This window comes from Clupea harengus, chromosome 23, assembly GCF_900700415.2.
Source record: "Clupea harengus chromosome 23, Ch_v2.0.2, whole genome shotgun sequence".
NCBI lineage: Eukaryota > Metazoa > Chordata > Actinopteri > Clupeiformes > Clupeidae > Clupea > Clupea harengus.
This window is the reverse complement of record NC_045174.1, coordinates 17450407-17463483: the sequence shown is the minus strand read 5'-3', so window position 1 is coordinate 17463483 and position 13077 is coordinate 17450407. Positions and strand designations below refer to the sequence as shown.

Sequence of the window (13077 nt, the reverse complement as noted above, 5' to 3'; positions counted from 1 at the left end):
TGATAGATTATACTTTTATTATTATGTCAAAGCAAGTCAAGCATTTGGTCATATCAAATCAAAGCATCACATTACTTGCTTTTGTTACACTGTTAATATGTGTGTGAGTGTGTGTACACACACGATAAGTGTGTTTTGTGTGTGTCATTTTTCAAGAAGGAAAACTCGTCAGTGAGGGACAGAAACTCATACTGACTTCATCACTGTGACTAATCACATCCGAAACAAACAATAACTGTGAGAATTGCTGTATCAGTCTGACACCTAGTGGTAAATTCTTGTCATAACTCCAAATGATCTTGTGACTTATGACTGATGAGTTTGTGGCTTTCACCACAGCACTGATGCACAATGAGACAAAGTGATCCAAAAATTTAACTATAACAAACACCTTTATCCAAAGAGCGTCTTGCATTGCCCAGGAATTGAAACTCAGGTGATTTACTTGTAGTTCAACAACACTAACCATTGTACCACTGATCACACATGCTAAATTTGCCACACTCAAAAGTGGTTTCTACAGTATTGTGATAGGCAAGCCAACAGATGAAAAAAATCTGGCCCCCCACTGACAAGACCGGACGCTCTTCGGCCCCCCGGTAATTTGAGTTTGAGACCCCTGCTCTAGTTAATCAAAGCTACAGGACACAGAGGCCTGCTTATCAAGCTAGTGCTAGATAGCCAACAAAGAAACCTGTCCACTTATCCAGTGTCAAATTGTGCAGAGGTAAGTTTGGAAGTCATTGAAGAAAAGAAAATAGGATATATATTATTTTTTTTGTCTCCTGTAAACACCTGTAATATGTGCCATGACATGAAATCATGATCTATTCAACATTGTCTTATATCAAGGAGCACATATTTATAGTAGCACATTTATAGTAGTACATTTTATTATAGTAGTCTACCTGATAATATTCAGCACCATTTTCACATCTATCATCTGGGGCCAATCACATTGCAATGACACCATTCCAATTCCAAAATCAAAGATAATCTTGTGACTCCAAACACTGATTTCTGAAAACAGTAATTTCTCTCCTGTATCTCTCTCTGAGGTACATCTCAAGATCTGCGAGGGACATCGCCCTCACGTCATAGCCGACATTCTCTTTCTTTGTCCTGTCAACGGGAACAATTTCCTCCGTGCTGTTGGGATCGTTGCGGCCAATGGCAGCAAACGTGGGGAACGTTTTCCTGAGGCTTTCCGGAAGGTTCTGGCTGTAGGACGGACAGCAGTAAGCCGACCACAGATACTCGGGTATGGCCACTCGGTGTTCATCCTTCAGCCAGCGGTCCACCCGGTAAGGAATGATGCCGGTGACAATGTGTGCGCGGCCAAAACAATACTGGTTCAGAGTCTTGTTGACGTGGTCCTCCAGATCCGCCCACGGCCCGCCGTTGGACTCCTGAGTCTGGGGCACCGCATTGGTCAGGGTGAACGTGGACCGGCGGTCGATGCGGTCCTGGTGGTGCAGACTGGGGTTGAGGTGGCCGCGGGTGTAGCTGGAGTTTGTGTAGTCCTGCTGCACCGCCTGGCTCTCAACCACGTTCTGGTCCACTTTGTGAGGAGGTATGGGGAAACGGACCATTGCACCATCGGCTTTGGAGTTGGCCAGCTGGGAGGGAAATGTTAGATAATTAAAAAAGTGGCTATTACATTCTGGATATTGGATACTAAATATTACTGTTGCCATTTCATCCTTTGGTCCTATTGAAACAGACATAGATCACATAACGCCGCTGGGATTTTATCAGTCCTGCAGGGCAATACTTCAGCACCAGTGAGGTGAAGCTTACAGTCCGAAGCCAACTCGTTGAAAATGTGTGGACTATACTTGTATATTTTCTAAGCACACTACAAGCACACCACCTCAAGCATCCGTTTGTCTTAGTTTGGCCCAGGGTTAACAGCAGCCCAAAAGCCCCGGGCCCTGTGGAAGCCCCTAGGAGACACGATCAAGCACATTTTGTGTCTCTGACCTCTGTGAAAAAGTATTCTTGTTTCTTCATCATATTAGTGACGTATAAGTAAAGCCTATCACATAAGTAGTTTGTATGATGTGTACTATAATGACACATATTTCAGGTCGAGGCTTAGTGAGATAAGACCATCCTCCATATGCTGAGCGCCTCCCTGGCTTCCTATTGCATTAAGGAACATGCAGTTCCATTTTCAAGTGCTTCTATTATCTTCTCACACTACCAAATCTATTTTAAGATGTTGGTACTGTGTTGCAAAATAAAGCCTCATTTAGAAATCAGTTTGGTTCCTTAGTATGAGTTATTTAGAGATATCGGGCATTCAAACACCCTCAAACATGAAACCGTTTCCTCCACGCTGGACCATACCCCCCCCCCCCCCCCACCCCACCCACACACACACACACACACACACACTTTTGATTAAGCATGCCATTGCTTTGCCGGTGCTAGAGAACTGCTGTAACCCACAAATCACAACTTTTGCAGTGACCTGCACCACTTCCTCTGTTTAAAAATCAACTGACAAACCGACTCTGAGATGAAATAGGGAACAGATACAGATGCAGAGTATCATGAGGAAACGTCACCCATAAAACGCATTAAAACTGTGTTCCAATAGAATCAGAGAATACTCTCAACCTGTAAATGATCATGTCCGGCCAGTATTGAGTTTTCACCTTGACTTTACCGCGGTCAATATACTACAGATTTATACTTAGTCATTTATTTCAAGAAAGGTCATGTTTTGCATGTTTCCTTGCAAAATAATATATAATATGTAAACATTCGACTTACATTTTGTGACGCATTTGTCTCTAATTGTAACGCTGTTTCACAGTCTTAATTCAAATAGTTCAAAATCGTCCAAACAGACTTACCTGTGGTTCATACTTCCAGTTTCCCTTTGGCCTTTTACCCGCTGGAGTTGTGTACAAGTACGCAGAGAACCACGGCGACCGGCGCTCACGGCTGTACAGTGTGGCGAAGTGATACCTGTTCTCGTAATTCTGACATATGGGGGTACCCTCAATCCCACTGGGTGGCCAATCCCGGTAGAAATAGTTTACACAGGGCGAGAAATCCCCTACGTCTCCATGAGAAATAGGGTAGAGTGCGCTGATAGCAAACAAATAAAGCGAGTATTTCATTGTGAGAATATTCCTGGTAAAAATGCACAGAGAAGATCACCAGCTGTAGAGAGGTATTCCTGTAGAGGTGTACTGAGGCTGTGTGCGTGAGAGAGAGAGAGCGATACATAGAGAAAGAGAGGGAAAGGGAAAGGGGAACTGTTCATGAAGTTACGGTAAGTGCACTCATCAGCATGACAGCTTTGTTTTATGTAAATGTTTTATGCGATCCCTTTACACAATATGCTACTACATTTAACGTTGACGTTTACAATGTATTGAAATCACACCGTCATCTATTTAATTGAATCAACCCTGAAACCGACACGGGGACAGACATGGACCGAATCCGCACTAATTCAATTCAATTCCATGTTATTTATATAGCGCCAAAACAATACAATTGTCTCAAGGCGCTTTACAGAGCCCAGGGCCTGGCCCCCCTAGTGCAAGCAGAACGGCGACTCAGCAGTTCAGAGGATCTGGGAAACATGTTGTGGGTGACGAGAAGTTTACCGTCTTTCGTGGAACTCTTCACATTATTCGAGAAGTGTTATTTTCTCCCCTCCCATCTCGTGCTATCATGTGCTTGCATTAATAACTCACGCTGCCTTGTCTGAGAGCATCCAAGCTGTTTGGGGAGGGAGTAAAAGCTGTTTGGTCTATGGCTGGACAGACGGGAAGGAAGTGGAGGGGGAGGAGTGTGGCTGCCAAGCTGATCTCCCCTCCCCACACAGCTTCCCTTCCCACACATACCCGAACTCCCTGGCCTGACTATAGTCCATATTCAAATGTTTCTTTACCCTTCGACCAACCTCTCCCAGTATTGCATAACAGCACCGTTCGGCTTTGGATAGGAACCTACTCAGTTTCTGTAGACTATACTCAGAGTCCTATTTTCTGCACCGAAAGCTGCAGAGTCAAGGTAATGTGAAGTATTATCTCTTCTTTCTAATGAGACTAAATGTAATGTTTGTATTTTTTATCTCATGTCAGATAGATGATAGCTGGTCTTCTTCACACAAAAGTCTGATGGAGCAGTGATCATCTTTGCATGTAAGACAGCAGTAAAACTGCTAATAAAGTATGTTTATGAGTAAGACATGTAAAGTAAAGCTTCAATGCAACAACAAGAAATGCATTACTTACGGCAAGCATGACACTGTGAATGTTTGGAGGATGTTGTTGCCATGATTTCAAGTTAGAGAACACAGGAAAAACAAAATCCGATCGCAGTCACTGTTCTTAGATCTGCAGTCAAGCACTTATGTATTATTGTGACTTATAGAGGATGCAAAGTTGTGCTGTTCTTGAAACAGTTACACAGGACCTTTTTAGGGGGAGGGTATGCCGTGAGGGTTTGGATGTGGGGGAGAACTCCCCAAGGTGTTATGGTGAACAGGAAGTGTGTTTTGTGTTAGGGGTCAGCCGGGTAACGTGTCCTCACATATAACTATCTCTTCACACGCACATGTGCACACGCGCACACACACAGTCACGCAACCACTCTCTCTCTCTCTTTCTTGCTCTCTCTTTCTCTCTCTCTCTTTCGCACACACACACACACACACACACACACACACACACACACACACTCGCACAAATATACCACAATGGAGGCAAACACATACACACACAGACACATATGTGTGTGTGTGTATATTTGCATACACAAACACACACACACCCATGCTAGGCACATTTTATGTGAGGTTTTCATCTTTGCTCGGTTATTCCCTACACTGGAAGGAATTCTAGGGGTGTATGCCTGAAATGTTTTTTGTTTTGTCCCTTTTGAGAAGATCAGCTTTAAGCATTCCACTTGGGTTAAGTCCCGGATGCCCTGCTTTGTGTGAATAGGGGATTACACAACTACCATGGTCTATGCACACAGTACTGCCTTATAAAAACAGAACTTTGGACAGACTCCTGGTTCTTATAAAAACGTTCACAAGTCGGTCAGTGAGAGGCTGTGATTTTAACCTTTTAAGCAGTTTAGTCTGATGATTAATTTGATTGGTTGATTGATTGATTGCTGAATTAATTAATGAATTGATTAATTGATTGGTTTGCTGTTTGCAGAGGGGCACCATGATAAGCCCAGGCAGACGGAGCTGTTTCCTGTTGTGCCTCTGGGGGATGCTCCTCTCCCCATCCTTTCTGTCTGGGGCGCGTGCCGGTAAAGTCCTGGTCTTCCCCGTAGACGGCAGCCACTGGGTCAACATGAAGCTCCTTATCCAGGGTCTCCACGAGCGCGGCCACCAGATCACAGTGGTGCGCACCGCCAGCAGCTGGTACATCAAGGACGTGTCCCCCCACTACAACTCCATCACCGTCACCCTGCCCCAGGCCATCAACATCGAGGACGAGGACTTCTTTGTGTCTTTCCTGAGCAGGATGCTGGAGATCCAGAAGGCCGGGGCCTCCGTTCTTGCCTACGCCTCTTTCTGGTGGGAGCTACTGAACGGACTATCGGATATCCACAGGCAGGCCAGCCAGCTGGCCGTGCAGATGTTTGAAAACCAGGCGCTGATGGACAGGCTAAAGGAGACGCAGTACGACCTAGTTCTGACGGACCCGGGCCTCCCTGCGGGGGTTCTGGTGGCCCACGAGCTTCAGCTGCCCACCGTGTTTAATGTGCGCTGGATCACCAGTGGGGAGGGGCACTTTGTGGTGGCCCCCTCCCCCATATCCTATGTCCCCACCTCGGGTTCGAACGTGTCCGACAAGATGACCTTCGCAGAGCGCTTGAAGAATGCGCTACACTTCCTCCTTAACATCTGCATCGACAGGTATGTGGTCAGCCCGCACTACGACCGCATTGTGGCCAAGTACTTTGGCCCAGATGTGAACTTCTACCACCTGCTGCAGGCCAGCGACCTCTGGCTGATGCGGGTGGACTTCGTCTTCGAGTACCCTCGCCCGACCATGCCGAACATCGTCTACATCGGCGGCTTCCAGTGCAAGCCTTCCGAGCCTCTGTCTGCGGACCTGGCGGCCTTCGTGGAGGGTTCCGGAGAGCACGGGGTCGTTCTGATGTCCCTGGGCACGCTGGTGAAAGGCCTGCCCATCGAAATCACCTCGGAGATCGCTGCCGCCTTCGCCCGCCTCCCGCAGAGGGTCATTTGGAGGCACCTAGGCGAGCGCCCCAACAACCTGGGCAACAACACCATGCTGGTGAAATGGATGCCCCAGAACGACCTCCTGGGACATCCCAAAGTCAGGGCCTTTGTTGCTCACGGTGGCACGAACGGCATCTACGAGGCCATATACCACGGTGTACCGATTGTCGGCGTTCCACTTCTGTTCGATCAGTATGAGAACGTGCTGAGGATGGAGGTGCGTGGCGCGGCCAAGGTCCTGGACGTCACGAAGATCGACAGCCAGAGCTTCTGGGAGGTGCTGCAGGAGGTGCTCCATGTGCCCTCGTATCGCGAGAACATGCAGCGCCTCTCCCGGCTCCACAGGGACCGGCCCATGCCACCCTTAGACAGCGCCATCTTCTGGACGGAGTTTGTGATGCGGCACAAAGGGGCGGCACACTTGCGCACCGAGTCGTACAAGATGCCCTGGTACTCGTACCACTCCCTGGACGTGATCGCGTTCCTGGCTGTGGTGTTGGCAGTGATTGTGGGTGTTGTGGTGGGCACACTTCGCTTCCTGTGTCTCAGACTGTGCAGAAGGAGCAAACCAAAGCTGGAATGAATGAATGGACACTAAAGATGAGTTTAATCAGTAAAAGGTGCAATCATGTAGGCTTTGTTGTCAAGCATTATAAAGTATTTACACTAATCATGTTTTTCTGAAGGAACAGTGGAAAAAATACGATGATTCGCAATATTCCTTTGAACTGTTGTTTTTTAAGGCCAGTGAACTGTAAAGAAATGCAATAAAATAACTCAAATTTTCTGAATTTATGCCTAAAGAAGGCCCTGATTGCTGTGAGTCTAGAAGCAGTTTTCGTAGGAAAGGATATTAGATAGTGTACCTTTAGGGACAGGGATCATTCATCCAGGTGGCAGCTTTACCTTACACTACAAAATGTTTATTTACATAAAAAAATGTTCATGGGTTCATAACTCAAACAACACTAAGGGATTCTTAAATATCCAAAGGGATTCTATACCTATTATTAACAAAGAATACTTGATATACCTTCAAAGAGTTCCAACTGAAGGGTTCTTGATTGCACCCTTGTTTTCTACAGTAAAGATTTTTGTTTCTAGAGTAGAGTGCACTCGTATGGTTCTTTCTGAGTGAACGCTCTTGGTTGGACCAACAGTAAGCTCTCTAGACAAACTAGTTTTGTTTATAGGAATCATTACCCCACTTAGGCTGCCTGGGTGTCCTTTTGTGTTTGATTGGAGCCTATTGTTGTTGTCAGTAAATAAGCTTCGGGTGTAACCTAGATATTCAGTTACCGGACAAATCTGGCTATTACAACGTCAGATATTGTATTTTGTTCATGTATTTCATATTTGATTATGCATATCCTTTTTTTTATTTCACATGTTGGACAGAAAATGGACACTTGCATTGCTGTTTTGTGAATTTTGATGATACAGTGTATCACCCAATCAGCGATACAATTGTGTTGTTTTGGTGCTATATAAATAAAATTTAGTTGAACTTAATTGAAATTATGATCACACACATTTCAAAATACAAACATTTATTTCAATGTTGGAATGTTGCAATGCTGGCAACTCTGTCATTCTCTGTGGAATAAAATAGTGCCTTGTTTGTCCTCATCACTCCAGACAACTCCATATACCTGACTCAGATCATTTATTACAGGTCTGTTAAATTACGTTCTGTACATTCTGATACTTTTCATTCCCCTTTACTCATATTTGATGAAAGACACTTTGAGTAGGCCACCATTTGAGATGACACTTCACTGCTTGACTTATTGGAGCTGAAGCAATTATCAAGACTAGACACAAGTAAAAGGCTTTGTCAGATTTACATGGAACCTAAGGGCTCCTTAACAGAAATGCGTGGGTGTACCTTCAACCATATTCTCAATGGCAATCTGTTCTGTTGTAATTAGCTTAGAATGATTGATTAAATAAATGCTGTATGCCTATGAAAGTTCAAATCCCACTGTGGTTAGAAATAGCAAAGGACTTCAATCAGCATCACAGAATTAGAATGTCTAGTTCTATGACTGGTAAAATACTCAAGGTTCTATTGTTGGCCTGACAACCAGCAGAGTACTGTTCCTTTTCAATTTTAAAGTAAATCTGTTGTTACGGAGAACAGCCTTTGTGGAACCTGCAGGGTTCTGGTGTCAGGTTCCACTGTTGCCATAGGAACCTACAGGGCCTTCTCACATATCCATCTGAAGTGGGCGTGGCAGGGTGCGTCCATCCAGCAGCTGAGCTCAGTCTCCACCGTGTCAATGTGCCCACAGTCCTCTCCCTGCTCGTCTGACACCCGCCAATCATCCGGCTCACTGCTGCCATCAGCCCGCTGAACCCAGTACCTGTGGACAGTTTAATTTTATCCCAAAGCAAATCATCAATAGTCAATTCACTGACTTTAGTTATTTTCAACTACAGTACATTTTTAAAATGCAGAAATGATTAAAAAAAATACCAAAAAAATACTTAAAATGTCGCACTGTTAAAATGTTAAATAATTAAAACTCCAGAAGTACAAATGTCCAATTCACACTAACATTTTCTCCACAGCAATGTGAAGTGTATCATAGGTCTTACTGAACATTGTCTCTGACCAGACTGCCATCCACCCATCTCCACTCCCCCTCTGTCTCTGCGTCTGTCATCCCAACCCAGGCTCTCTCCTCTGGGTGTAGCCTCCAGCTCATTCCAAAGACAAATCTCTGAAAAGGAGGAGGGAGGGAAGTCAATTACAGTCAATTATAGACAGTGTTTACTCATAGTCAATGCAAACAAATATAGCATCATTGTCATATTTAGCATTTCCAACTTTATGTTATTTATGTTTTATCAATTTCAAATTTGTGTTCAATATCTGGCAACAATGTGTATTATGTAAATAGCCATTGTTAAAATGTAAATGCACCTTTAAGTGCAGTGTAACACATAACAAGTTGTAAACAAGAGCACTCAGCAAACAGAGTAGTTCAAACCCTAAGCCTATGAGAATACAAAGTTCGATCTGCTTTTACTCTCTGTAAATCAGTGCTTCTAATGGCTTCATTACACTGTAACAAGGCCGTTGTGATAACAACTGGGACCTAAAATCATTTTAATTGTCCTTTGGCTGCAGTACATTGAGGCTGCTGGCCATTACAACCCCAACCCTAACCCCTCTTATACCTGCTCTTCACGGCTGTTGATGACTAGCAGATCAGCCCCCTGTGACAGACACTGGGTCCTGCCATGGGCCCAACTGTTGGAGTCCCTGGAGAAGAAGTAGCACTTGGACCTGAAGTGGTTCCATCCATCTTCACATGACCTACATCGCCGCTCTACAGGCCAGAGAAGGAACATGTTGAGGAGCAGAATCATGTTTTGAGTAATTTACAATTGCTGATTTAAGTGGCTTACACTAAACCATGCATATCAAATGGGAATCGTAGATGGTCCTACTAAGGTTACAGGAAGTGTTAATACAGTTTTTAGCGATTGCTTACACACTTTTGTTCCTGCTGATGTCACGTTTTCAAAACAATTAGCACAGACTGGAACAGAAGCACACTGAAGCAAATTAATGTCAATAATTAATCAGTAATTACACAATGGACAACTAAATATAAAATGCAGATATCAATATGAACAAGTTCAACCTTAATTTGTGCTATATGCCTGTGCCATGTGTTGATACTTCACATATAGTATGTGTCCAAAAAAGGCAAGCAATATATCACAGCATGAATTGTATCCCCCCCCCCCCCCCCCCCCGCCCCAAGATGATTTAACTGGAGATAACCTCCTCTGCTGCATTTGCACTTTTTATACTTTTTTAAGATGCCCTGTTGAAATGCTGTTCTAAAAGACAACGCTTTCCTCATTTATTCTACTGTTCGTATGTGCAGGTCTTTCCGTGCCCATGAACTGTCATTGACATGTACAGACCTACAGCAAGCACATAGACAAGATACATTCGGACATTCAACATGGCACAGCTAATGAACTGCCTTCTTTCTTCTCCAAGAATCAATACAGTACCCTTATTACACACACACACACACACACACACACACACACACACACACACACACACATGCATTTGGCCACTTTGATTCATCCTTACAAATAGCAACCCAGAGGTGACATCTTTTATCGATGAATAACTGATTGCTGACTGGAGACTTGTGCTAAGGAGTTTCACATAGGTACATTAAAGGAATTTCTGACAGCTGTGTATGGATGTTTTCCTTTTGTTCAACACAGTTACCCCAATAGAGTTATGAGTCTTTCTATGAAATCTGTGTTAACTGTTTTGAAATGTCAGAAATGTGTCAGAAATGTGTGAAACCAATACAAAAAAAGTGATAACAGATTTGCAAGGGAAGACTGCTGCTGTGCTAAGAAGGTGATGTGTAGGTGAGGATCAAATGGACCCCAGTTTCATTAAGCGTGTTTTAGCAATCGGGAAAAACTGTGAATACGACTGTTGGTTGAAGAAGAAGGCTTACCCTGAGTAGTCTGGTTAACCACGGGACAATAGAAGTCCAGAGATGTGAGTTCCCCTTGGAGGTGTTGGCTGCTGTTTCTCAACTCTGCAACCTCTCTTCTGAAGTTCTGAGCGTTCTCTTGAGCTCCTGTGAGGTTCCGCATCACTCTCTCACACTCCTTGTTCTGTGAGCGTACACGTTCCGCCGCCACCCTCAGTTCAAGGTTCTCACTGTTTCGGAGAGCGCTCTGTTCCAGGAGTTCTTGGCTTTGCGCCCAGAGTAGCGTGTTGTTCTCGGCGCTCTCTCTTAACTCCCTGCTCAAATTGGTGTTTAAGGAAAACAGTGCCTGTCTTCTCTCCAGCTCTCGTAGGTGTAAGTCTGTCAGGTTGTCATTCTGTCTACGTAGAACACCAATGGCGGCAGACATATTGTCTCTCTCCTCTGCAAACACTCCATTGAGTATAATTAGCTGGCCATTGTCTTCACTAAGCTGCTGGTTGGTTTCGGTTAGATTATATACTATCTCCTCATGGCGGGAAGCCCCCAGGGAGAGGTTGTAGTTGATGGAAATGAGCTGGGTGTTGTTGCTAGCGAGCTCGTCACACTGGACCTCCAGATGCTGGTTGAGTTCTGTCAAGTTCCTAACGGATCTCTGCAGTCCTGACTGGGCCTCGGAGATGCCGAGGAGCTGATCTGTGAGGTTCCTGCAGCGGAGGATCTTCTTGGAAACCTCTGGGTTGAGATCGCACCTCAGTGCTTTGCCATCTGGAGCAAAAAAACATGCCAAGAATGATCAGAGAGCACACTGGAAGTGCTGACATTATTTGTTTGTGTGTACAGTATCTGTGTAGTTTAGAGACACATTTGTGAAACTACAAATACCAGAGTTAAAAGGGTACACAGTGCTCAGTATCAGACGCATATGTCTACAGAGAGAGAGAGGGAAGAGGAGTTTTTGAAGTCTTTGAAAAGGAGTAAATACTCACACAGGATGGCAAGAACCACGGAGGACAGCAGGCTGACACAGCACAGGGTCCCCAGGAACACCACAGCCCCGAAGGGCCCCCTCACCTGGGGACCCTGTGCCTCCTCACCTGGCCTCCTCACCGGGGGATTATCTAACGGAGATAACGAGACTTCAGGGGCACTGCAGCAAGTTCAGTAAGCAAAAAGGGAATGAATGAATGAATAATGAATGAATGAATGAATGAATGAATGAATGAATGCATAATGAAACTTCAGATAATAACATTTATAGAGTATGTTGGAATACAAAACAAAGAATGAATCAGCTTTAACTTTTTTGTGTCACATAATGAATAATCTGTACCTGACTGTTCTGTCTTGGTCAGACTCACGGGGCGGATGTTCACAGACTGGGCACTCTGAAGCCATGAGATCAGATGTTGAAGAACCATTCTCTACAGTTCTATGAAAAAAATATATACGCAATTAACACATTTCAATAAACATATTTACACATGGCCACATTCAGAGATGAGGTGTTAAATACCTAAATTAAAAATAAAACAATACATTCAAATGTCTTAAAGCTGCTTATGCTTAAAAGTGTTACCCAAATTATACATACACATATATGTATATATATATATATATGTGTATGTATAATTTGGGTAACACTTTTAAGCATAAGCAGCTTTAAGACATTTGAATGTATTGTTTTATTTTTAATTTAGGTATATATATGTATGTATATATATACATTGAGACTTATTTGCCTTCTTGAATTATGCATACACACACATATATATATATATATATATATATATATACATTGGGACTCATTTGCCTTCTTGAATTATATATACAGTATACAAAATATATATATATATATGTATACAATGCAAGAAGGCAAATAAGTCTCAATGTATATATATATATATATGTGTGTGTGTGTATGTATATATATATATATATATTAGATATATAGATTTACTGAAATATATAGTTCACAAAAGAAAAAGGATGAAGAGCGGGAAAAATTTAGAGAGAGAGAGGGAGTGAGAGAGAGACTAAGTATTTAGCCTCTGTTGTTTGAAGGGCACTTTTGCTGTTGTCGCGTTATGACTGGAAGTTACAGTGCGGGCTTGACGGTGTGTGTGAAAGGGATGTTGTGGTCTGTAACACAATGACTCGTTTCTAATCAGCTCTGATCAATTTCACAGAGACACCTCATGCAGACTGACGTGTCACGGGGAAAAAAAGATTAGATCACCTGTAGTTTTAACTGTAAAGGGAGGAATTCGCCCTCCACTCTTGCCGTTGGCCCTGCTCATACCCACACACTCGAAATGACTGAAGTGATACTTCATACAGGTATACTGACATACTGAC

General features: G+C 43.7%; 3 protein-coding genes across 4 annotated transcripts; 1 reads left to right on the top strand and 2 right to left on the bottom strand.

Annotated features, from left to right (window-relative positions):
- LOC105892783 (endonuclease domain-containing 1 protein-like) lies at positions 1-3200 on the bottom strand. The gene is made up of 2 exons (XM_012819089.3): positions 2865-3200; positions 1-1619 (listed from the first exon to the last, which is right to left on the bottom strand). The coding sequence occupies exons 1-2, from the start codon at positions 3132-3134 to the stop codon at positions 987-989; spliced, it is 903 nt and encodes a 300-aa protein (XP_012674543.2). The 5' UTR covers positions 3135-3200; the 3' UTR covers positions 1-986.
- A 47-nt stretch (positions 3201-3247) lies between these two features.
- On the top strand, positions 3248-7747 carry LOC105892771 (UDP-glucuronosyltransferase 2C1-like). 2 transcript variants are annotated; one of them, XM_042703233.1, is made up of 3 exons: positions 3248-3289; positions 4110-4169; positions 5196-7747. In XM_042703233.1, the coding sequence occupies exon 3, from the start codon at positions 5205-5207 to the stop codon at positions 6816-6818; it is 1614 nt and encodes a 537-aa protein (XP_042559167.1). In that variant the 5' UTR covers positions 3248-3289; positions 4110-4169; positions 5196-5204; the 3' UTR covers positions 6819-7747. The 2 variants fall into 2 exon arrangements, with proteins under 2 accessions (XP_042559167.1, XP_042559166.1); XM_042703232.1 differs by lacking the exons at positions 3248-3289; positions 4110-4169 and adding an exon at positions 3801-4038.
- Positions 7748-7777: 30 nt separating this feature from the next.
- Positions 7778-11173, bottom strand: LOC105892767 (CD209 antigen-like protein E). The gene is made up of 4 exons (XM_031561276.2): positions 10744-11173; positions 9422-9573; positions 8837-8961; positions 7778-8601 (listed from the first exon to the last, which is right to left on the bottom strand). The coding sequence occupies exons 1-4, from the start codon at positions 11147-11149 to the stop codon at positions 8433-8435; spliced, it is 852 nt and encodes a 283-aa protein (XP_031417136.1). The 5' UTR covers positions 11150-11173; the 3' UTR covers positions 7778-8432.
- Positions 11174-13077: the final 1904 nt, after the last annotated feature.

What these genes read in the sequence shown, in the direction of transcription:
- LOC105892767 (XM_031561276.2), bottom strand. Translation starts at nt 11,149, where the DNA reads ATGTCTGCCGCCATTGGTGTTCTACGTAGACAGAATGACAACCTGACA. An exon ending in GGTTAACCAGACTACTCAGG is followed by an intron (nt 9,574 to 10,743) that starts GTAAGCCTTCTT and finishes TCTGGCCTGTAG; the next exon opens with AGCGGCGATGTAGGTCATGT. An exon ending in TCAACAGCCGTGAAGAGCAG is followed by an intron (nt 8,962 to 9,421) that starts GTATAAGAGGGG and finishes CCTCCTTTTCAG; the next exon opens with AGATTTGTCTTTGGAATGAG.
- LOC105892771 (XM_042703233.1), top strand. Translation starts at nt 5,205, where the DNA reads ATGATAAGCCCAGGCAGACGGAGCTGTTTCCTGTTGTGCCTCTGGGGG.
- LOC105892783 (XM_012819089.3), bottom strand. Translation starts at nt 3,134, where the DNA reads ATGAAATACTCGCTTTATTTGTTTGCTATCAGCGCACTCTACCCTATT. An exon ending in ACTGGAAGTATGAACCACAG is followed by an intron (nt 1,620 to 2,864) that starts GTAAGTCTGTTT and finishes TTTCCCTCCCAG; the next exon opens with CTGGCCAACTCCAAAGCCGA.